Source organism: Furipterus horrens, unplaced genomic scaffold (genome assembly GCF_987537825.1).
Source record: "Furipterus horrens unplaced genomic scaffold, mFurHor1.1.pri manual_scaffold_6, whole genome shotgun sequence".
NCBI lineage: Eukaryota > Metazoa > Chordata > Mammalia > Chiroptera > Furipteridae > Furipterus > Furipterus horrens.
Window position 1 is genome coordinate 166,223,080 of NW_028327176.1, and position 25,452 is coordinate 166,248,531.

Below are 25,452 nucleotides of genomic sequence, written 5' to 3' on the forward strand. Positions count from 1 at the left end.
AGTTAAAAGTTATAAGAGAATCACAATAGAACAGTAGGACATAATTTTTTTAAAACTACCACTTAACAGTAAGCACCAGATACAGAGGAATAAATTTCACCAAAGATAGTCATGAAAATGACAAAACATTAAGGAGATTTATTAAAGAAGACTCAAATGGAGGGGTATACCCTGTCCTTCGATTTGGAGACTTGATTTTGTGAAGATCCTATTTCTCACCAAATTGATCTAATTTAGTGGTAATCCTAATCTAAAATAGATATGGAAATGCAAAGGAGTAAGAATAGCCTAGGCAACCCTGACGAAGGCTTAGATCACAGTTCTGGGTACATTTATAAAGTGATAGTTATTCAAACTCGTGAGCTGGTGTGAAGAGGCCATGGAAGAGAGCAAAGACTCTGGGAAGAAGTCACGGAGGAATGTGACTTGATGGGAAGGGAACAAACACAAGGAGACTCTGGGTGGGCTGTGCTGTGGTTTGTTGTTCTGGGTATGTTCACTTTGGGAAAATTCTTTGAGCTATACACTTAGGATTTGTGTACCTTTCTCTAACTCTTACTCCTCAAGGAAAAGACCTTAAAATATTCTTAGAGATCCAAAAGCTTTTAGGCCACCATTTGTAAAGATTTATGGTGGAACTGAATTAGCACTGTAGTTGAGCTGGTGTGGCCGGGGGAGTGTATGTGGAGAAGGTGCCTTCCTTCTCATGGGCTTTAAGTAAGTTTCCAGAAAAGATTTTTGTTCTGATGGATCTTAAGAAGGTCATTATTGACAAACTCTTAATAGACCCAAGGACATAAAATCGTTTGCTAAAAAATGGCTATTTTAAGAGAGCAGTAGTAAACTAGGCTTGGATTCAGAAGCTCTAGCAGATAAATAGAATATTTTATAGTTTAATTTTGATCTCCACAAATAAAAAATGACAAAAGCATTTGCCTTTCTGTTGTTTTTATTGCAATAATTTCATATCTCATTTCAAAAAAGTTAAGTTGGCTATTTCAAAAGTCAATGTGATTAAAATTGAAAGACCAAACCAGGGCTGAGATAAAAGAAGGGAATAGGACTCACATAGTGGCCAGATTTGAGCGTCCAAAGCCGAAAGGAAAACTGATACAATTTCCTAAGCTAAGAGCTGTTTCCTTTGCCACTGAGCTCTAAGGGAAATTTCTTACCTGAAACATTGAATAATATAATGACAAATGTCTTCAGTGGGTGACATAGCAAACATGTAAGTCAAATTTACCGATTGTGTCATGGTAACCTTCAGGTGACCTTAAGTAAAGACAAAGGAGAGTATAATTATTCAAGGACTGTAATGTTGAAAGGAACCAATGCTCATTATTTGGGGGAGATGCATGACTTTGGGGGCTTTTCTGCTGCTTTTCAGAAAATGATTCCCCGTTTGTTTCAATCACCAGGTGCCCGGGAAGAACCTGGAGTTCAACAGGCACAGCGTCGCTCGGCTGTCTTTTTGTCCTTTAAGTCCCCAATTCCATGCCTGCCCTTGCGCTGGGAGCAGCAAAGCAAACTTCTGCCAACTGTAGCCGGGATCCCTGCCAGTAAAGTTTCCAAATGGAGCACAGATGAGGTGTATTTTACTTTCTTTGTCTGCCAGGGACCAGATACAGGAGTGCTACTGACCTGAGGAGTGAACACGAGGAGTGGGGTGGGGGTCGTCCTTTTTTCCGAAAGATAAGAAATTATTCTGAGAGAAACAGCTAAAACATACAGGTTAAACATTTTGAACCTGTTTGAGCATTTAAATTCTGACTTACTTTTAAACTGGAATTGTTCTCTTATTTTTGACAGGTCTCAGAATTCATACAGAGCTTACCTGGGTGTGAAGAACATGGAAAGGTATTTAAGGATGAAGTAAGTGTTCCACTAAATTGCAGTATGTAGCTTAATGGGGTCAGAGCACTGAAATGCAGTGAGGGGTGAAATGTTCTGCATTGGCCGAGGAGGAGAGAGATGGGTTATGTTGTAACTCACAAATTGGGAGAGAGTTGCCTAACAAGCAGCATTAATCAGTTGTATAAAACTGTCTTTGTATAAGATTAGATGCACAGGAAATGTTTGTACCACTTTATGATGCCCCAGTGCAGTAGCACTAGCCTTGATATTTTAAAAAAATAAAAATGAACATAAAATGTAATAACATGCATTTATATAGTTATAGCAGAGAAAGGAACCAAAAAAAGAAATAACATTTTATTTTTAACACAGGGAAATTTGTTCTCATTATTACATTTTCAAACATGATTTTAACAGCACCAAGATGAACTAAATCCATTTGATGCTTATGATAGATACTATTACCATTATTATTAAAATGATCCTTCAGATCTAATATATTTCTCAGTAATGTTTTTAATAACTAATACTCATTACAGTGAGCTGTTGGAAAATTATTTTTTAGTTATTTTCATCTGCCTGTCCAGAACTTCGATGTAGAAGATCATTAATCACGATGTCACCTATATGGAGCATCAGAACAAACAGGAATTCAGGTTATGCTGCACTAGAAGTAATGCTCTTCTAGTACAGCAAGAGACTCTTTCACAACAGACCTTTAAAAATAAGCCACTTGCCTGTCAGCAACTCCAAGCAGAACAGTCAGTGAACACTCAGACCTTGGCTACCGGAAGGTGGAAAGAATCCATAATCTCAGAAGGCTTTCCTCCAACATCTGCCATCTACAGTTATAAGTGTATACAGCTTGTTTGCTCCCAGGTTTACTCTCAACTATTCAGAATCGCATGCTTTTGATCAAGAACACTGCAAGCGTGTCAGGAGAGCTAAGGACCCAGCCCCTGATCACCGGTGTCACTACACTCGTAGATATCCTGTACACTTTAGATGGATGTCTGTTAAAATGCACGTGGATCTGACTGTAGATATCATTTCTCTGATTTCTCTTCTTCTTTCTAGTTGATCTTTAATTGGAAATTATTCCTATTTTGAGTTTCTTTTCTTAACTCCTAAGTGTCTTTGTGGACCAGTCTCGGTTAATTTCCATCCTGACTGCCCAATCAACCAGCTTTTTTTTTCACAGCACTAATCACCTTTTAGAATTAATTACTAATTAGTTTATCTACTATGTATTTTGCTTACAGTCCGTCTCCCACTCATGGAGTGTAAACTCCATGAGGGGTTTTTATTTGCTTATTTGCTTTTTTTGATGATACGTTCTTTTTTCTTTGTTGTATGTCCAAGCCCAAGAATAGTGTTTGGAACATAATAGATGTTTAGTAAGTTTTGAGTGAGTGAATGTACTCACATTTTTACATTCTGAAAAAGATATTTGAAGAGCGTGTTGCAGTGATTTGTGGAGTTAAAACGTTGGAAAAGAACCTATGTGCATAGTGGGAAGAGTAATGACATGGAAGGTGGGAGCCCCCCCCCCCAACTCCACACACTCCTTGTTTTTTTAATAATATGTATTATAAAAGGAACAAACAAAAAATAAACCCAGTAATACATGGCAGTCATCACTGTCCTTACAGCCACGCAGCAGAGCAGCCTGTATGCAATGAGCCGATACTAGCCTCAGACGATTGTTTTTTCCCTTCCAGTGTAACCTTAAATATAATAATCTACCAAAACTTTATTCCTCGCCTAGCTTTCAGATCCCAGCCTCACTGCCCTGAATGGTCCTTTTCATCAGTCATCCATCACCTTAAACTCTTAAATAGTCTCAGAAGGAGATTCTGTAGAGCCCAAGGTTTTAATAAAATGATTTAGTCTTTGTAGTGAGCTCCTTGGGAACTGGTCGGTAGCTGACATTTTCATTCATGATTTAGAAGATTTCTCTCAAGTCGTTCATTCTGCTCAGGTCGGCCCTGGTTAAGTGGGATGCTATTAGATCTGCCGCTCTGCTTGGCCTTGCTGTATCAGAGGGTTGCCATAGCACAAGCAAATGAGACCAGAGCAGTGGAACATTCTCATACCTGCCATGGAACACCTCTTACACTTGGAAATTAACATTGGAAAGTCTTTCCTTCTCTTCTAAGATAGCAGCATGCGTCCTTGTTGAAAAGTAGTAAACTTTTTCAACATAATTGTTAATTGAAGTAGTATAAGATGACTATAGTTCTTATTGATTAAGTATATAGGCAGTTTAGATTTATAGGTTTGTTTTTTTGAGGCTAGAGGAAAATTTTAAGAAATAGTGCTACTTAATTATATCAGCCTTTAATGAACAGAATTTAGAGTAGCATTAGCTTGCTAAGGCTGCTTTAACAAAATACCGTAAATCTGTAGTGTAAACAACAGAAATTTATTGTTGCCCAATTCTGGACACTAGAAGTATTTGACAAGGTTGGATTAGGGGTCCAGTCTAATCTAATATAACCTCATCTTAACCAATTCCATCTGCATTGACCCCATTTCTTAATAAGATCACATTTTGTGGTTAATTGGGGGGGGGTATATTATTTCAACATATGAATTTGGAAGGGATTCAGTTCAGCTCATAACAGTACATTGCTGTCAGTGTTTCCAGTGGCTCTTAAGGCAGAGAACCAACACATGATTTACTTTTTATGCAAAAATAGGAAAACTGAAAGAGAAGTGAATTTATTTTTTTAAGATGGTAGAACTCCCAAGAGTTGAAAGTCATATAAAAAGACTCTACTCCTCTGCTCTGCCCACTAAACTAGACATCATCTTCATATGGTCATATCTTTGAACCTCAAAGTACACTATTCTGCAGAAGCATTTTAGTCTTTGAAGAGATACAGAGAAAAAGGATGTTTCTCACCATAATCCAAGTACAGGAAGAATCAGCGTAGTCTGCAACTCTCAACACCAGTCTCGTGTTCTTCAGATTACACTATTGATTACCCTTGTTAGTAACTGCTTTTCTTCTGTATATGAAGAATAATTGTAGCCACTCTAGAAATGTTATAACAAATTTTTTAATGGTATTCAATAGAAGGCTGATATATATATATGATAATGTTTGCCTGAACTTCTTTGTTTATAGCCACAAACGTTTGTGTGCCTGTTTTTTCATCTCTGATTTTAGACTAAAACCTGTGATGAGAGGAACTAACTGAATTTGAGTCACTCCACCACATTTTTCTAAATTCTTCTTAAGTCAGCACCTAAGTAGGAGGAATCACTGGAAGGTGTGGGCACCTTCCCTTTTCCTGTGAGCTGACTTTTCAGATGAATGAGTTTTTGCTTTGCTCCCAGTCCACATTTGGGGTGTTGTTATAGATAAGATTCACTCATCAGGAAATGTTGTTTGTACACATGAACTCCTGTCTGTGCCATTTTAGTGTTGCTAGATATAAGACAGCTGATAATTTAACTTTGAGTTTTTCCCACCACACTACATCCAGTTAATTCACAATCTTTTGTCTTTTTCTCCCATTTCAGCAAATTGATGGAGAAGCATTTCTGCTTATGACACAAACAGACATTGTTAAAATTATGAGCATTAAGCTGGGCCCTGCTCTCAAAATTTTCAATTCTATCCTGATGTTCAAAGCTGCAGAGAAGAACTCTCACAATGAACTTTGAAAATGGTGAATTTTAAATACTATCAGCTTTCTGCTCTAAAGCTCATGTTTTATTCAAAGCACAAGGACAATTGTAATTCCTAAGCGAGAAGTCTCCAAAACTCAAAAGAGCAGTGTGATCGGATTATTTATATTCCTCCAGAGACAATATATATGAATTCTTATGAAAGTGCTTGAGCTTTTAACCAGGTACTGTCTAACAACAGTCATCTTTTGGTTCTGTTCACTGAGCTAAATTTATCTTTGTAAATCTTTTTGAGGCTGGGGGGTGGGGAGGGAAAGGGGAACTTCATTAATTATTTATGGTTAATGGGGCAGAGTATGAACTTTTGGCATTTTGTAAACACTGATGATTCTCTTTCATGTACACTGTTTCTTTTTCAATACTTTCAAGAATCTTTTTATATAATCAAATTTCAACCTAAACCAAAATAGTCAAGACCTGGCTAAGTTTAGCCAGTGGAATGGTTATCTGTATTGTTAATTCTGTGCCATATTTGAATTGCAACATTATGCTAAGTATAACTTTGCAAGTCATGATACTGCCTAACCGCTTGTCATCGTTTGTTTAGGCTGAATAGTTGTAAAAATTACTTTTCCTTAAATCTGTGTTTTTGCTTTTGCACGTATTATGAAATGTTAAACACATTACTTTCACCAGCATCTTTACTATAATTACCAAAAACGTGTATATAAATAGTGGAACTGAAGAATAAAGTCTATAAGCGTAAGTCAATTAGGTGATGTGTTTGAGCGGCACCGGTCTCAAACACTAATGCCCTGTGTGTTGGACTCCTGTAGAGTCCAATGATATCATGGAATATGCAGTTACATGGTGGGGGGTGGGGGGTGTTTGTAAGGATCTGAAACTATTTATGAGGTGATCTTGAGCTTCTCTGTAACTGTTGGAGGTAACTGGTGATTTTCAGAGATCGATGAAGGGCTTGTTCTGTTCATAGAAACACTGATCTGTCAAGAGCTCTGCCCCGGATCATGCCATGTCTTCCAAACCTGGAGGCTCTCCAGGGTTAGCTGAAGGGAGAGCGTATCGATTTGATTGGAAAGGCAGGGTTGGGGGTGGGGGGGGAGCACCACCAGCAGACAAAAAGGCTCTAAATGCTCACAGATCAGGGAGGCGACTCCCCAAAACAGTTATTCAAGAACCTGCATTTCGGAGAGATTCCTTTCTGCATGGGTTCGCCTCAATACGTAAGCATACAAATGCACTTTAAATGAAGGCCCTTGATTATCTGTAAAATGATAGCTGGTAGTGTTTCTTTTGCAAGTATGCATTTCCAACACAAAAGGTAAATTATTTTATTGGCTTGGATGTAATTTCTAATTTCAGGATCGAACATTTATTGAAGGTCTATTTTAAAAGTAGAAAGTAACTTCGCAGCATGCCATCTGAATTCTGGGGAAGGGTCCTCCTGTCTTTAGTTGCTCTCTTCTTTCCTGGTGTAGAATTTCCTTTGATGTCTCCCTTTGCAAGTCTGTCAGCGACCTTTTGCATATGTCATCATTAAAGGTAAAAACAGGGTCAGTGACATCTGTAGTGCTCCATTCATTTCTTTGCATGAGTCTGCTTAAACATTGTTATTATTTTTCATTTCCCTTTTTTATGTTTTGCTCAGAATTTGTACATTCAAATTGCACTTGTTATATCTGACATGAATGAAATAAAGTCTTACTTGCAGATACTTTTTTACATATGTGTATGATTTTTAAGAAAGCTTGTCAAATAGGCGGGGCGAATGAGAACAGGAACAGCATCAAACAGGAAAACATGGGTTTTAACTAGCCGCGTTGCTACTGCAGGATTCAGTTGTTTGTCAGACTATGTCCCAAATGATGTGAAGAGCGACAAAGAAAAAAATATAAAATTATATTGTTATGTCAGGTAGGGTTTACACCCTTTGGGGATTTTTCCTTTCTGGTTTAAAGCATATATGACAAAAGAATTTTAAATCTTCCTGGAAACATCTCATTCTAAGCAGCATGTTAGTACATGCTAGTAGTACCTTTCCCTCTCAGGCATTTTTCAGAGAACACTGGGTAAGACCTGCCTGCAGATTGAAACGTAGTCCCAGGCTACCATTGTGCAGCTGTTAGATTCAGGGGCGTCAGCTTCCAGACAAAACAGGGTTAGGGTAGTCCAGCCATACTGAATATTTGCCAGGTGGCCAGGACATGCTAGGCACTATAGGTGGATGCACCACCACAAGACATAATAAGGCTTGTGTGAACCTTCCCTCATGGTCAGCTCATGTCTTTGTTTGGAGCCAGACCTCACTGCAGTTTCCCTTGGATCCACCCTGATCGCTTCGCCCCAGCCTAAAGGAACAGAGGCTTCATCCAACTTCAGCCATGGAGATCGTGGACCTTCTACGGAAAGCAGTCTTTAAGGACTTGGTAAATTCATTTTCAAGATGAGAAATAGGACATTGTGAAACATAAGAAGCATTTGGGAGGGTGGGGTAATTGGGGTAAATGAAGGCGTTCATAAAGAACTAAAGGAGCATTCTAGTGAAAGCGAAGAGGTGAACACTGGAATAGGAACTAGTTTATGCAAAAAGTGACATGTACCAAGTTGTTATTTATTCTGCCTGTCCATTCCCATGGAAGTAGTTAGTACACAGTCATTGTAGACGTGGGCAGCTTATCTTTCATATTCTTTTAGCTCACTGACTTCAGCATTTTAATGGTCAGAGAGAAAGGTTTTAGTGTTTTGCTGTATTTCTAGAGATGTATATTATCAAAATACTTTTTTCAGTAATTTATAGGAATCTCTTTAACCTTTAAAAAAATTTAATTCGGTGAAGTAAACTTAAGAAATGCTCATCACATTGCGTTGCAAATATTAGCACACTTACGTGTCTTCAGTCTCAGCCAACCTGGTCCGTTGAAACTAAGTAACATGGATACTGTGATGATGACATCTAGGGGCATCTTAAAACCATGCTGTTGCATGAGTTAGGATGTGGGACTCTGGGCCGAATGAGGAACCAGGACTAGAACTCCTGAGAGAGGCTGGAGAGCGAGTCTAAGAAGGGCCCTCCCCTGGAAACTAAAGTCTGGTGCCCAAGTGGCCCTGGGAGATAAAAGCTAGGTCTGCCTTGTGGATCCAAACAAGCTTGAGGGGCAACCAGGGCAGACACATGCTGGAGGTCAAGGCCAAGGAAGGCCAGGAACCACATGGGAAGGTAAGAGCCAGGTGTGCAATGCTGCACCTCAAGGGAAGGAAGCAACATCAGAAACTGGAAGACAGATACAAGTGGTAGTTAATCAGAACCTGTGCCACTGAGTTCGGCCAGCAGCAAGCAGCCCACAGAAATGAAGTGGCCCTTGTTCTCAACAAATGTGACTGAAGGGAAACACCACGGCTAGGCAGGTCAGGTGGGGGGAAGAGGAACCGAGGGAATAGCTGTATCTTCTAAAAATACCAAGTTCAAAATGTTCCCAAGCAATGTCCAGACCAAGGAGGCAGCCCACAGACCCCAAATGCACATGTGGACCTATTCAGTTAAGCGCAAGGTCATACCCTAAACCAAAGGTCCCAAGCAGTGTAGTGTTTTAAAAACAAATGCACCTGTAAAAGTGTAACTTGGACCATGGAATTCCTTTAGAACTCAAACAGCTTTTTAATTCAGTAGGATTTTATTACAGATTTTCACAAAGTGTCTAAGGTCACATCTTTGAGACAAGGTGATTTTTTAATATCTACCACAACCCTAATTCAAACCATTTCTATAAAGTTTTAGCTGTTCCAGAGATGAATTCTGATAAAATATTTGTCATGCCATTAAGTCGAACTCCTATTCTTTTACTTTTTCTTTCATAGAAGGAAAATGGGAAGTGTGGGTGTCAAAAATCAGTGTTTCCAGGAAGCTGAGGGTTTGGGACAGTCGTCTTGGACACTGGATTCCAAATACATAAAAGGCAGCGACCAGAGCAGCCAAGGCTGTAACACAGTCCTCCACTTTTGTGAGTCTCTCTCTTTCTAAGTACAAAGAAAATTCACAGACATCAATGTTGAAAGGGTTCTTAACTTCTAACACGGGTGTAGACACTTGCACCTGAAAAGAAAAGATAATATGACATGTAAAATAGCTAAATAATGCAAAGGGCCTGGATTTAACCATTATGTTATAACAAATGAGCTTGTTGCAATGTAGCGTATTTGTAAAAATGACAAAACATACTTCCAAATAGACCGCCATCCTGCTTTCAGATATGAAGATGTGAAATGTCAAACCAGTGACCACTGATATACTGCATACCTTCTCATTCACAATGACAAAAAGGCTGCGATCATCCCCAAAAACGTCTGGTAGGAGTAAACATGTGGCTGTCATCTTCATATCTGTCAAAGCAAACATGCGTACAGTCCAAGTAAAAATAAGCTTTTACAAACTGCTGTAAGCAAAGCCAGTATAAAGCATGTAGGATTTTTTTTTAATCGCTACCTTCTACAAAGGACAAACCAGTCTTAGATCAGTGTTTCACAACCCTTTTTAACCAACATCCCTATCTAATAAACATTACAGATCCCATGTCCTGCCCCCAAATCGTGGCCAGGAGAAGATGAGAATTCTATAATCTCTTCATCAGCCAGGATGATTTTATCAAGCTTTATCTTGTGATTGAGGTTATGAAATTAACATATTGGTTCCCTAAGTAGAGTTTTACAACATCAAGTGTACTTTTTATATTTATACCCAACACCTCCTCTTGGAGAAATTCTTTTTTCCCCCACATGTTGTTTCACTAAATTTTACTTCTTATCAAACATAACTTTCCCAATCATCCTGAAGTATATGGATAACTGAGACCAGATCACCCTACTCCTCAGGTTTACTAACGTTTCAACGTGTCCTCATCTGTGGGCTGTTCCATTTTTTCTTGCAATGCAATATTGATTGGGTTGTCCGCCACTGACAAAGAGGTCAGTATATTTTCTGAATAGGATTCCAAAATGTGCCTTGTTTTCTTACATATATCTGTTCTTGTAAGAAGTTGAAATTCTCTGAACATCTACAAGAAGAAAATGATACCAGATCACTGAGAAGCTAATGGAAGGGAAGTAAATAACTCTTTAGGATTATTTTAAACTTTGAATGAAGTTTAAAATATGTACTAGATATCTGAATAGCTTTAGTGGAGAAGTAAGATTAGGGCAGAGAAGGAGAAAAGGATGAATGACCGAAGTGAATAGGAAAAGATAAATAATGCACATGGCCAACTTCAGAGCCTGTAAAATTAAAACTTTGGATGTTGACTCAATGGAACGAGAGTCCCAAAGTATATGTGCATATTTTAGTTATTTGGGTTACCAGACTAAAATTCTAGGATCTTACACTTCTTTAGGTAAACTGCATTGTATGTTTTGGCAGGGTCCACCAAGAAGCAAGAGAAGAAAACTTATATTTTGGAAGGCAAAACTTGAAAAATACCAAACTTAGTGTCCTCAGGGATAATAAGGAAAAGGGAGAGCTTTAGAGACTGAAGGATCAGCTAGAAATACACTGCAAAAGACAAAAGCACATGTAAGATATCTGACTACAAGGTGGAAGCAAAACCAGGTTACCTTAACGGAATCCTCTTGACTCAAAACCACTTTTTCCTGCCACTGGCTAAGTTCTTCCCCTCCAGAGAATTCCCTCACCACTGTCCCCCTCCTCACCCCTCTTTGACAAAATGGCATTATAAGACTCTATTCATCATCCACACTGGGAGGAATGAATGTAATCATCCCTTTCCCCTAAAACTTTATTAAAAAGTTAGCTACTGCCCACCTGTTCTCATTGTTTCTTTACTATTTTGGTAGGTCGGCAATGGCCCAAAGATAAGGTCCAGCGCAATCAGGAAGCCAGAACGCTCGGTCTCATGAAGGCATAGTGGCTCTGTTGCCAGGCAGCTCTCACTGACCATTCATCTAGATTCATACCCTGAACAGGGATTCTCAGCAGAGAGCTGTGAAGTGGGGCACGGAGAAGGCGAATATTGCTCTACTTTCCTGGGCTAGGAATTTTGTTATCTTTTATTTTCAAGTTTACATTAAAGGTACTGAGATAGTAGAGCTCACAAATGCTCTTCATGCAACTTTTCCCAATGCTAATGTGTTTGCTCCATTTGAAAGTAAGTTATAGACATGATGTCTCCTTAATTCTTCATTGTGTATTTCCTAATTGACAGACCTTCTCCCTATAGAGCCACAGCACAACCATCGAAATCAGGAAAATCTAATCCACAGATCCCATTCAAGCTTGCCCGTTGTTCCGGTCACACTATAAATTCAGGATCTAAGCCAGAACATGTGAGATTTAGTGATCGTATTTCCTTAGTCTCCTTCGGTCTGAAAGAGCTGCTTGGGTCTTCCTCATATTTCTTGACATTTTTGAAAAGCAGATGCCAATGACTTAAGTCTTCCTGATTTATACATTTTTGGCAAGAATACTGACACTTCTCAGGGAGCACAAGATGGTAATTGGAAATTACTCCCATTATTGGGAATGTTCACTTAAGATAAAATCTGCCAGGTTTCTCTACTGTAAAGTTAATTAATATATATATATTGTGCTTATTAATTAACATACACAGTGATACCTCAGCTAATGAGTGACCCTGCTAATGAACTTTTTGGCTAATGATGTTTTTTCGCTGTTTTCGGACTCAGACTCAGCTAACGAATGTTTTAGTGGAAGCATACTAACATAAAGCAGCAAACATGAATGGTCGGGCGTTCCAGGAGCTTATCTTTTCCGTCTGTACGTGTGTGACAAAGAAATGAGCTGACCACATCACACAGGGAGACCCACCAACCCGAGTGGGTTGTTTACATTCGAGACAGTGAGAAGTGAGACGTCTGATGACATAAGCTGCTTTGGATTTGAGGACGATGCACTGTAATGGTGTAAAGGTCATTCTTTCCGTTCTCCTTCCATTTGGGAAGCTGTTCATCTTAACCTTTGGAGAATTTTTGCCCTTTTATAGTGTGCTTTTTACTATTTTATATAGAACTTATCTTTAAATAGTGGGCAGCATCCAGAATGAATTAAATGATTTTCTATAGAAACCTACAGGAAATCACGTTTCGGCTAACAAAGATTTCGGCTAACGAATGTGATTCCGGAATGAATTATCTTCGTTGGCCATGGTATCACTGTAGTTGTAAGTATTGTATTAACTGGGGATTCATATGTACTTCACTTAAGTTCTAAATTATGATTGTTCACATAGTTTCTCGGTAAGGTGAAAACTAGCATCTCAAAGGATTTATTGGGAAATGTGGAGAATTGTTTAAATTTGTGTTTGGTATTTTGCCTTCCTCAGCTCCCTCCTACTTGTTCTGTGCCACATCCAATAGATCCCAGTAACACACTCCTAGTTGATAATATTTTAGATTTTCTAATAAAGTATATGTTTTCAAATTTTTTGTTGAGAGAAAGTTTTGAGGGTAGGAGGTTGATGAGTGCAGGTGGTGATGGGGGGTCCATATAAATAAAACTCCTAGGACCCGCTTCCTACACCTGCTGCTTATCTCGACATATCTGTGGTCCTAAGCTCCCAGTGTGTTCACAGTGGTGGTTTGTAGCAGGGGAAGCTATAGGAACTATAGAAATTATTTGTTAAGTGGGTATTTGTAAGTAAGATCAAGCTTGCCTTTATTTTAGGAAGCTCAAGGTTTTTATCAATTGAAAATCCCAACTAGCTACATATTGCTGAGTTAGGGAGGTATTTCCTAAAGAAACCTGAAATGTTTAGTTCTTTGTTTAAAACAACAAATCGACAGCTTTATTCAGTAGGTACAATTATTTTTAAAAAAATGTTAAGAGAAAGCAAGCAATAATAATCAAGGTAGGGTTGCTGAGAGGATTGGATAGAATAATCCATGGACAGTGATAAGAACATGCCTGTTACATAGGAAGTTCAGATGTCTGCTACTGTCATTATTATGAAAATAAAATAAAACTGCAGACAAATTCTTATTTCAAGTTTTCTTTTTTGTGGGTTTTTTTGTGGGATGGAGAAGAAAAATATGCAAAACTTCATTTTGATTGCACCCAAAGAATTCATCTATGAAATGTGTACTCAGGTAAAAGCTATGATGAATCTTTCATTATATATCACAGCTAAAACTCCACTACAGTTGTAATAGGATCCTTTGATGACCACCTAATTGGCAGAGTATTTGAATTACCCCTTAGACTTCACATATTTTAGGCTCACTTTATGAAATTACTTGAGATCATAAAGGAAATGGATTTTGACTAATACTGTATAGTAATAGTTCCTTAATTAACTATCTTGATTTTCTAAATGCATGTGAAGGGAAAATGTTTCACACTTTCAAAATACTAAGTAGTGGTCCCTTGGCCTCCACAATATGTCTAATGACAGATAACTCTTGAAATCTGAAGGTGGCCAGTCATGTTATCAGAAATATGTCCTAGAAATTTTCACCAGATGGTCCTAGTTGTAGCCTATTGAGATTCACACTTGTTGCATAGTCCTGTTACCACTTCAAGAGCAAAGAGACAAATCAATGTAGACACTATAATCAGAGAGTATAAGCGAATAATGATACCTGATAAGGGCACTTCAAGAAAGGAAACATTTTAAGAATGTCCTTCAGAGGCGTTCTGCTGCTGATCAACTTCCTTCTTATTTGCAATGTCTGACTCATCCTCTTATCAATTTCTCTCCAGTCCCTTTCTGTTTTCACATATTCTTGCTGGAACCAGCTAATATGTTCATCTATCTCAGAATCTAAACAAATACTTTCTTCCTGAAAAATAATTTCAAAATATCAGTGTTCCATATTTCAAGTTTCAGCTTAGCACTTCATGAAAACTTGAATTATAGGTTGTATAGCACTCATTTTATATGTGTGTGTGTATATATATATATATATATATGTATAATAATGCACATAAGATGAGCAGTATCATGAGTAATTACACTTGGCATTGAACATGATTAACAAATGGACAGTCTTTAACTCTGTGAACAAATCAGATAGTTAATTACTTACTGTGGAATTATCTGTTCTCTTGACAGATCTATGAGTAACTTCATTTCCAACATACCTTTTACATGAAAATCTAGTTACCTAGAAGGTTCACACTTAACAGGAAGGTTGATTTCTACTCACTCAAAGTTTAGAAAGTAAAATATTAAGGAAAGATAAAAAGGTTTGAAATTACAGCTGTTACCTGTAAAAGATGAAAATGTTGATAAGGAGCCTAAAATGTTCCTATGCCAAGGCTTTTACAAGCACATTAGAAAAGCTTCAGGTAAATCCACTCTCTGTGAACACAGGATGACTAACAAGACTTAGACAAAGTGAACAAATTCCTAGAAAAATATAACTTATAGAAGATGTTCTTATAACCTTACATAAAGTAAATTAGGAGATAAAAGTCCACAAAGAGGTACAAAGATATGAGGGTTTTATAGACAAATTCTACTAAACTTTCAAAACAGAGTGTTCCAAATTTATGCAAAGGAATGATGCATATGTGATAAAATCATGCATTTCCAAAATAGATAAGTGATAAACATAAATGCAGAGTAGAGGGCAGCACTGTTGGAAAGGCGGGCATCGGAGAGGGGAGGAAAACATGAGCACACGCGAGGTACGGGAGTGTCCAATTCTAAATCTCAACATTGAGCTCAGTGCTCGCTTTGTCTCATAAATTACACATATGCTACACGCATTCTTTTATCAGCCTCAAATGCACATAATGACAAATTTTTAATAAAAATATTCTAAATTTTAAAAGTAAAGGGAAATACTTCTTAAAATGTAATCTTTATTGCATTTTTTCCCATTACCATTTATCTCCCTTATACCCCCCCCCCCTCCCCTGGCTGGTTTGGCTCAGTGGATTGAGCGTCGGCCTGCGAGCTAAGTGTCGCTGGTTCGATCTTCCAGTCAGGACACATCAGAGAAGGAAAACTCTGACTCCAAAAAACCTCCGCTGCCTTGCGGCATACCTCTTCAGGGGAAAGGCTAAGGGAGTAAACCCCGACAGAAAATCCGGAGCCGGAGTCCCTAAGGCGGTTTGACGTTGTAGTCAACACCGGCAACTCCTGCGGCGCACCTGAAGCCAAGCTGTATCGACTCCGTCTTTCCCTTGGACCCTTCAGCTGCGAAGAGAGGGGGGGTCTGCTGCATGGGCAACAGCAGACCCTCCATATCACCCTGCCCAGGCTCTGTAGCTTCAGCTTCACTGGAGAGGACACTCCAGCGTCATCGCAAGATGTCGATTCAACACGGGAGGAGACAGATACCGTGTCACTCCCGAGTCGGACTGCACAACCATTCTCGGCGGTGCAGATAGACTCTTAAGAAGCTACACCATCGTCTCTCGAGACGGACGGCTGCCCACGACGACCACCCCCCCCCCCGCGCAATCCCCACACTGCTGTCCATGTCCATGAGCCCTTTTTCCTTTTTGCTCAGTCTCTCCACCCCCTCACCACCCCCACTAGCTGTCATCTGCTCTCTAACTACGTACGAGTCTGTCCCCATTTTCCTTGTTAGTTCCGTTTGTTCATTAGAATCCACATAATTACTGAATATATAAACAACCTTCCTTTTCCTGCAATACAGCGGAAATTCTCTAATTGCTGATATTGACATTTATGGACTACTAGACACATGATACACTGCTTCCCTTAAACCCTCACCCAAGTCATGAAATATCATGGGAAGTGGAGCTTCTAGGAAGCTTCTACCTGGTCAGATTAACATAATGGTACTGGGTTGTATACTAGATAGAAGTGACCTTCATTATTAAAAGGAACAGCTGGCTGAATCAGACTTTAAAATTCTCACCTTTTAGATTGATTTATAGATCATGAGAGCTAGAAGGAACTTAGAAATCATCTGATCGATACCTCTCACTTTACTGATGAGCAAACGGAGACTCTCAAAAGGGAGGTGACTTTCCCAAGCACTGAGATAACCAGGGGTGGGGGTTCCTGCCTTGGTGTAGCCCCCACCCAACTTCTCAGAGGAGATGAAAGGCCTTGTTCTAATGAAGAACCTGGTGAAGGAGCGATGTCTACATCTTACACAACAGCAGCTGCGGCAGAGGTGACTGCGGGGTGTCTGTCCCACCAGGCAGAGACAGTTGGGGGACATGCTGAAGAAGTCATCAGTGAGCGGAGGAATGAAACAAGGAACAGATCACTTCCAGCCAAGAATGGCAATGAGTGGGTACATTGCAGGGAAGTGCAGGAGTCATTGGCAGGCTTCATAACTTAAAAGGAAACAACATAAATTATTCAAAACATTAACTTGTGTTACATTCAAACAAACAGGATAAGGAGCTTTTGCTATGCCTCCTTTATCACAGGAGTGCTGGTGAGGAACATAGAATATGCTCTCCAACGCCACGGTGACCTGCAGCTACTAGAGAATTGGGTGCAATAGCAGAGAACTCGGCTCTCACCAACTTCTAACAACTGGAACAGAAATAAGGGGGATGGTATTTCTTAGCTTTTAACAGAAAACTGATACTGCTTTTGAAGTAGTAGGACACAGCATGGTTTAAAATGTGCAGTTATAATACCCCCCCCATAAATAAATAAAATCTCACTTTGACTTTTATTAAACATAATTTGCTCTACATCCTGCAATCTGAATAAGTTTGCAAAGAATTTACCTTGTTATGAAATTTTAATAATTCTTGTAAATACACGATTAAAATCTACTTTAAAGACACTATGTAATGGTCCTATACCTATGATTCTTATTACTTTTTAAAATATAGCAACTAGAAGACTTCTGGTCAAGATGGAGGCATAGGTAAACACATCTCACCTCCATGCACAACTAATGCAAAAATTACAGCTACACTACAAAACAAGTATGACCCAGAATTGTCAGAAAACTGAGCTGTGTGGAATTCTGACAACTAAGAATTTAAAGAAGCCACATTCATGCAGATAGATAGGAGGGGCGGAGACACTGAGTGGTGCAGAGAGGCGCGGAGACAGGAACAGGCAGTCTCATATCCATGTGTGCTGGAGAAAAAATGGGAGGGACACCTTGGGAGTGAGGGATCCCAGCCCCAGTACAGGCCACCCAGCCCAGGGTCCCAGCACTAGGAAGCTAAACCTCCATAACTTCTAGCTGTAAAAACCAGTGGAGGTTGAGGTGACAAAAGAAACTGGGTCCTCTTCAAGGGCCCACAATGGACTTAGAACTCACATAGACCCACCCACTCTGAGGTTCAGCACCAGGGCAACAGCTGGAAGGGCACCAGTGACATATGGGGAGAAAGTGAAATGCAAGTCGGGAGACAGCTTCTTCCCGGGCCAAACTACAGAGACCAGGCAGAGAAAATGTCCCCTCTGTGAGCCCTCCCCCACACAGAACAAAAGAGAAGTGACATGGGTTGCCCCACCCTGGATATTACCTAAGGCTCCACCCCATACAACTTAACAGGTGCACTAAGACAGGGAGTCAAAACAGCTCTACCTAATACGCAGAAACAAACCCAGGAAGGCTGCCAAATTATGGAGACAAAGAAATATGGCCCGAATGAAAGAAAAGAACAAAACTCCAGAAAAGAACTAAATGAAATGAAGATAAGCATCCTGGTTATCAGGATGCTCCAGGAACTCATTGGATACTTCAATGCCATAAAAAGACCCAGGTAGAAATGAAGGTTGCATTAAGTGAAATAAAGAAAAATCTATAGGGAACCAACAGTGCAGAGGCTGAAGCCAAAAATCAAATCAATGATTTGGAACACAAGGAGCGAAAAAGCATTGAATCAGAACAGCAGGAAGAAAAAGAATTCAAAAGAACAAAGAGAGGCTTAAGAATCTCTTGGACATCTTTAAATATACCAGCGTCTAAATCATAGGCATACCAGAAGGAGAAGAGGAAGATCAAGAAATTGAAAACTTATTTTAAAAAGTAATGAAAGAAAACTTCCCTAATTTGGTGTAGGAAATAGACATATTAGTCCAGGAAGCACAGAGAGTCCCAAGTAAGATGGGCTCAAAGTGGACTACACCAAGACACATCATAATTGAAGTGCCAAAGGCTAAAGATAAAGAGAAAATCTTAAAAGCAGCAAGAGAAAAGCAGAGAGTTACCTACAAAGGAGTTCACCTAGGACTGTCAGCTGATTTCTCAAAAGAAACTTTGCAGGCAAGAAGGGACTGACAGGAAGAATTCAAAGTGATGAAAAGCAAGGACCTACAGCCTAGATTACTCTATCCAGCAAAGCTATCATTTAAAATTGAAGGGCAGATAAAATATTCCCCAGACAAGGAAAAGCTAAAGAAGTTAGTTCATCATCACCAAGCCATTACTATATGAAATGCTAAAGGGAATTATACGAGAAAAAGAAGATCAAAATGATGAACATTAAAATGGCAATAAGTTCACAACTATCAATAATTGAATCCAAATAACAAACTAAACAAACAAGTAGAACAGGAACAGAATCATAGATATGGAGATCATTTGGACAGTTATTAGCTGGGGGTGAGGGGGGAAATAGGGGGAAAGGTTCAGGGATTAAGAAGCACAAATTGTTAGGTACAAAATAGAGTGATGTTAAAAACAGTATAGGTAATGGAGTGGCAAAAGAACTTACATGCATGACCCATGGACATGAACTATGGTGGGGGGATTGCTGGAGGGAATGGAGGTGCTAGGTGGAGGAGGCAAAAGGGAAAAAATAGAAACAACTGTAATAGCATAATCAATAAAACATTTAAAAAATAAACTAAAATATAGCTACTATAAATTTAAAATTACACGTGTGGTTTGTATTATATTCCATGGCATAGTTCTGTTAGGCTAAGGGAGTAAACCCCGACAGAAAATCCGGAGCCGGAGTCCCTAAGGCGGTTTGACGTTGTAGTCAACACCGGCAACTCCTGCGGCGCACCTGAAGCCAAGCTGTATTGACTCCGTCTTTCCCTTGGACACTTCAGCTGCGAAGAGAGGGGGGGTCTGCTGCATGGGCAACAGCAGACCCTCCATATCACCCTGCCCAGGCTCTGTAGCTTCAGCTTCACTGGAGAGGACACTCCAGCGTCATCACAAGATGTCGATTCAACACGGGAGGAGACAGATCCCGTGTCACTCCGGAGTTGGACTGCACAGCCATTCTCGGCGGTGCAGATAGACTCTTAAGAAGCTACACCATCGTCTCTCGAGACGGACGGCTGCCGACGAGTTCTGTTAGATGTCAGGGTTTTCCACATATGAAATTCCATTGTCTCATTTTCAATTCCACTGTTATCACATAGACTTTTGCACTGGAGAAATGTCTTTGCTTAGCTTTCAGTCATGTGTCTCGGTCAGTCAGCAGAGAAACTGCTCCAACTCTGCCCCATGTTCCCAAGTGTACAGCTAACTTGTACAATGTCATAGTATTAGTAAATTGCCACCTGCCGATGACAATAATTGCATTACATCTAAAATGCACTTAACTGTCAACATTTTCCTTCACCTTTTGTTGCCTTGTTCAGTTTGGCACCAGGAGAGCAACATCTGTGGAAAGGCTATAAAAATTAGTATTTGGACAATAAATCTTTATGTGTCAGATAAGGTAAGAAACAAAGAGTAACTGCCATAGAAGAAATCTAAAGGAATGTAGTAGATATTCTTATCATTTGACTATATAAGCAGTTTTTGCGCAACTTTCAATTCCATTTTATTTCTAATCCAAAGAAAGCTAACACAAAAAACTGCTTCATGAAAATTTAATAATTCCTGTATTTTTTTTTTTTTTTTTAAATCTCGGGTTCTCTGATTGGTTTCTTGCCATAGTTCCTGGCTTTCTTTTTTCTTTTATCTTTATTTTTTAATTATTTATTTGTTTGTTTGTTTGTTTGTTTTTGTTTGTTTATTTATTTATTTTTAGAGAGAGGGGAAAGGAGAAAGAGAGGGGGAGAAACATCACTGTGTGGTTGCCTCTCACTTGCGCCCCCAACTGGGGACCTGACGTGCAACCTAGTCATGTGCCCTGACCGGGAATCGAACCAGCGACACTTGGTTCGCACACCGACGCTCAATCCACTGAGCCACAGCAGAATTCTTGTGTCATTAAAAATCTACTTTAAAGACACTGTATAGGTCCTATATCCAATAAATAGGAAAAGAAAATCTTTTAAGAGAGAAATGAATTATGTAAGTAGTGTCAGTAATTGGACACCTGGCAGTTCGTTGATTTATTTGTTGCTTTTTTAGGAAACATTTGGAGGACTTTGCGATGCAAGGATGCCCTATAAGCATTTATTAAATCCCTCCATCACTGTCCTAGATATTGTGTATGCTCAAACAAGAAAGCACCGGAATACGGGATATGCACCACTGTGGGAGTGAGCCTAACAAAGTCATTCTGGAGAGTAATTGGTCAGATTAAGTACATGCGCGCCCTCCGCCCCACCACTTCCACTTTTAGGCATACAACCCAAAGAGAGAGCACACAGGCGGACCCATGACCAGACAGGAATAATGGCATTCTCTGCAGGGCAGCTCCTGGTACGGAGAAACCAGGCTTGAGGCCAGGCGTACTTAATAACCTGTATAATCTGGTCAAGGAAGACACATAAGATAAAGTGAGAAGTGAAACACGAACCAAGTATAGAATACCACGTATGGTAAGTTAAACATATGAAAACCCAAAGTGACAATACACATTTTGAAACACAAATGAAAAGATACATATGGAAGACATTGAAGGGGTGCCCAAAGGCAGAAGTGGAGAGGAAGGCAGATTGGAATGGGGACCAAAAGGAATAAAGGGAACCAGAGAAAGGCCACAGTGTCAGGACCGTACTGTGCCAGGCCAAGAGTGATTCACTCAACTTTCATTAGCACCGGAGGTTTTTTACAAAAAAAAAAAAAATTAATAATACTACAGTATAAAGTACAATTTCGCTACACTGCCAGGAGGTTTCATTTACTTCCTATAAATGTTTAAAAACAGTGTCTTCATCATTTAAGCAGAATAATATGGTCAGGAACTTTGAGGTTACTCAGTTAAGTCTACTGTTTCAAGACTCAAATTATATCTGTTTTGTGGACGAAAAGGGAGTTGTATGGAAAGTAACCTCACAGGGAGATCTGATCCTAAATTCCTAACTGGGCAGGTCATGGTGGGTAGTCCTGTCCGCAGCCTACAACTTCATTAGTTTAAGGCTTGTCTTTGCCTTAAGCAAGCCCCGTCCATTCTTTCTGCTCATCTAGGTTATCACACCTTGAAATGCCCCCTTTCCAGACCCCTCCTTCTGAAGTGGACCACTCTCCAGAGAGCAGATAACCCTAACCAACCTGTAATCCAATTCCCACCATGCTTTCCCCCACCTTCATGTAATGTTCCTTAATTTTGTGATCCCTGAGTGGGGCAGGAGGAAGGCACCTATGGAGAAGGGCTCCTGGTGGCTACCTGGGCCCAAAGGCAAAAGCAGAACCTAGCAGCCATTTCTGCTCAGGGGCCTCTCACACAAACTGCAGTGCACAGAGGAGCCTCTGCCCTGGACTGCCTGCCTGCACTGTGCTCCTGCCATCTGAGCCAGCCCTTATAAAAATGAGAAAGTTACAAAGCATATCCTTTTAAAATATTTTGTGTTTTATCCTCACCTGAGGACATTTTTTTTTTTTTCATTGCTTTTAGAGAGAAAGGAAGGGAGAGAGAGAAACCCACAACCCAGGCATGTGCTCTGAACGGGAATCCCACTGGTGACTTTTCGCTCCAAGGGATAATGCCCAACCAACTGAGCCATGCCAGTCAGGGTAGAATCATTCTTTATGTAGATACTGGGATGAATGATGTACAAAATACTGCTTTAAAATGTTACTATCCCCTGAGCTTATAAATAGTGTTAGTAAAGTTGAGATGACCCAATATGTTGCTCTATTAATAGCAAATAAATATACCAGCTGAAGAAGAAAATAGAATACTTTTATCAAGTACATTTACTAACATAAGTGTGTTTGTGGTGACGAGTTAAGATTTATGTATTCAGGTAGGATTGAGTTGGAAATAGATTTGGGGGAGCATGAGGTTTAGCTTCCATACCTGGTCATTTGGACATCCTCCCTAATGATTAAATCTACTTTATTAACAAAGGACATTTTTGTTTCTGAGGATATTTCAGTGCTGGGAGGTAGGTAAAGAGTATTTACAGGATCTCAGATAACTAGGGCCCACATGGACATTATATACAGACAACGCTGCTGAGGGGGGCAGTCTCCAGGCCCCAGATCCTCAACCTGACATTCCACACAGACATCTTCAGTGGTGACTGACATTCCTCACAGTCACCTTGGCTGGTGTGGGACATTTTCTGGGCAAAGAAAGGGAATTATGGAGTTTTGTATCCATACATGTGGATTACCTGCCCCCCTGACACCTTGAAACTACAGGCTACCTAACCCTACATTATAATTATTAAAAACTCTTTGTATCAATAAGAACAGTGAGAATACAAGAGGAATTTTAAGATGACGGGAGGATATTCAAGAATCTAGAACACAAGGGTTTTTCTAGGTTTTTTGAAGGTTGTAAAAGAATAAACATGAGATGTTCAGTAACAAACGCTACTCCAAATTGGTTTTGGAAGCCCTTTTTTGGAAATACTGTCATTTGCATTATTTGCTGTCCAAAACTCAGATTTTCTTGCTTTCTGGACGCACCAAAAGAATACCTTATTTTGTTATAATTATTTTAAACGCTATTAACTTATGATCCCTGAACCAATCAATAAGTTGTCAGAACAATTAAAGATTCAATCTTACTTTTATCTGGACAATTTTAATTTCATCAAATCTGGTATCAGCAAGGGATTTCCTTTTCTGGCCTCTTCGGTGTCCAAATTTACACTTATTTCTCACCACTTGTTCATCATCTTCTATGGATCTTCGAACATATTTAAAGCGATCTTTGAGGGCTCGTTTCCATAAAAACTGTCAAATAACAGAACAGGACAGTTAATCTTCAAGGAGATTGAAATAATGGTATATAAACAATAAAAATTTTATCTCTCTAACACCATGAGCTTCAAATCTTTTCACATCACAGTAATAAAAAACAATAATTCTTTCCTTCCATTTACCCTCACAACAATCTTATATTATTGCTATAGAAATTATAATCCTTAAATAACTAATAAGAAGAGAGAGAAATAAATTTATTTTTCCATTGTCATATAGCTATTGAATAAATATACAGGCTATTGATTTTGGAGTCTCTAATTCCTAAAATTGGATAATTTTCACCTTACTCTACTGTCTTCACAACATACTCCACTTTTCTTTAAATTTCTTTTTCTAATTACAGTTTACATTCACTAATATTTTGTATTAGTTTCAGGTGTACAGTAGAGTGGTTAGACAATCATATACTTTAAAAGGGTTCCCCCTGATATTTCCAGTATTCACCTGGTGCCATACATAGTATTACAATATTATTGACTATATTCACCATGCTATATTTTATATTCCCATAACTATTTTGTAACTACCAATCTGTACTTCCTAATCCCTTCATTTTTTCACCCAGTCCTCCAACCTCCCTCCTCTCTGGCAACTAGCATCTGTTCTCTGTATCTATGAATCTGTTTCGGTTTTATTTGTTCACTTATATTGTTCTTTAGAGTCCACATTCAAGGGAAATCATATGGTATTTTTCTTTCTCTGACTGACTTATTTCACTTAGCATAAAACCCTCTAGGTCCATCCATGGTAAGATTTCATTCTTTATTATGGCCAAGTAATATTCCATTTGCATATATGTACCAGAGCTTTTTTTTATCCACTTGTTTATCGATGGGTACGTGGGTGGCTTCCATAGCCTAGCTATTGTAAATAACACTGCAATGAACAAAAGGGTGCATATATTATTTCAAAGTATTTTGGGGGGTGTCTTCAGATATATACCCAGGCTTTAGGATCCATGTGCTCTATTTTCTAGTGGGTTCTGGAAAAGAAATAATGGCTTGTACATATATGGATTGATGCCTTTAAAGAAAATTTATTAAATGCATCAATCCATATATGATTTTTCTGTGATTCTCTGAAATTCACTTTGGTGAGTACTACTGACATTCACTCCCCAAGTATTTGTGGAGCACCTACTGTTTCAAACACTCCTCCCCGCCTCCCCAAATGCTGATACCTAGTGAACTCTTATTCTGCCTCCAGATCTTAGCTCAGCTGTCACTGCCTTCCTGCTTCCCTAACTACTCACTTCCCTTAGTTGTCAGCTCTCATCTTTCCTTGTCAACACTTACCATACTGGTTATTTACCCTCATCTATGTGATGCTTTTCTGTTTCTGTTTCTTTTCTTTTGGTTCTTTTTATCCTCCCTCCCTCCTTCTTTTCCTCCCTCCCTCTTTCCTTCCTTCCTCCCTCCTTCCCTCCTTCTTTCTTCCCTCCCTCCCTCCCTCCCTTCCCTCTCTCCCTCCCTTCCCTCTTTCTTTCCACTAGGCTATAAGCACGTGAAGACAGGCTCATGTCTGCTTTGCTCACCATTCCCAGCACAGTGCTTGATGCATCTGGGAAACTATAAATATTGATGCCTCGTGTCAACTCTCTGTGAAGTAGAGGGGCACAGGTATTGAAGCAACAGACTAGAAGAAGCAAGACTCTGAGTCCCGGCCTTGGCTGGTGAGTAACACTGTGTGAGCTGTGGTCTGATGCTTCTTAAAGCCTGGGCCTCAAGCTGCTGCTCAGCCCCTCCTCTTCCCTACTGTGCTTGAATAGGCTCAAGAGTAGGTGCGGGAAAGGAAAGGATCTTTGCAGACAAACAAGCCCATATTTTGTCTCCTAGGCTTGGCCACTAGAGAGAATGGTAAGTCACCAGATGACTTTAGCCACATTTTCTTTTCTTTTTTTAAAAAAATTGTTTTTCTTTTACAGTTGTCCCATTTTCCCCCTAT

General features: G+C 39.5%; 2 protein-coding genes across 6 annotated transcripts in view; one reads left to right on the forward strand and one right to left on the reverse strand.

Annotated features, from left to right (window-relative positions):
* Positions 1-5,788, forward strand: part of L3MBTL3 (L3MBTL histone methyl-lysine binding protein 3) — a 105,636-nt gene extending 99,848 nt beyond the window's left edge. For all 5 annotated transcript variants that reach the window (XM_090279836.1, XM_090279839.1, XM_090279840.1 and 2 more), the window contains 3 exons: positions 1,419-1,588; positions 1,810-1,872; positions 5,386-5,788. In XM_090279836.1, the coding sequence (XP_090135962.1) occupies positions 1,419-1,588; positions 1,810-1,872; positions 5,386-5,529 (377 nt within the window). In that variant the 3' untranslated portion in view covers positions 5,530-5,788. The remainder of the gene's footprint in view (positions 1-1,418; positions 1,589-1,809; positions 1,873-5,385) is intronic.
* Positions 5,789-9,343: 3,555 nt separating this feature from the next.
* Positions 9,344-25,452, reverse strand: part of SAMD3 (sterile alpha motif domain containing 3) — a 36,650-nt gene continuing 20,541 nt past the window's right edge. The window contains exons 6-10 of the mRNA XM_090280649.1: positions 23,311-23,478; positions 14,116-14,316; positions 10,391-10,562; positions 9,809-9,891; positions 9,344-9,604 (exon numbers count right to left, since the gene is read on the reverse strand). Coding sequence (XP_090136775.1) covers positions 9,344-9,604; positions 9,809-9,891; positions 10,391-10,562; positions 14,116-14,316; positions 23,311-23,478 — 885 coding nt within the window. The remainder of the gene's footprint in view (positions 9,605-9,808; positions 9,892-10,390; positions 10,563-14,115; positions 14,317-23,310; positions 23,479-25,452) is intronic.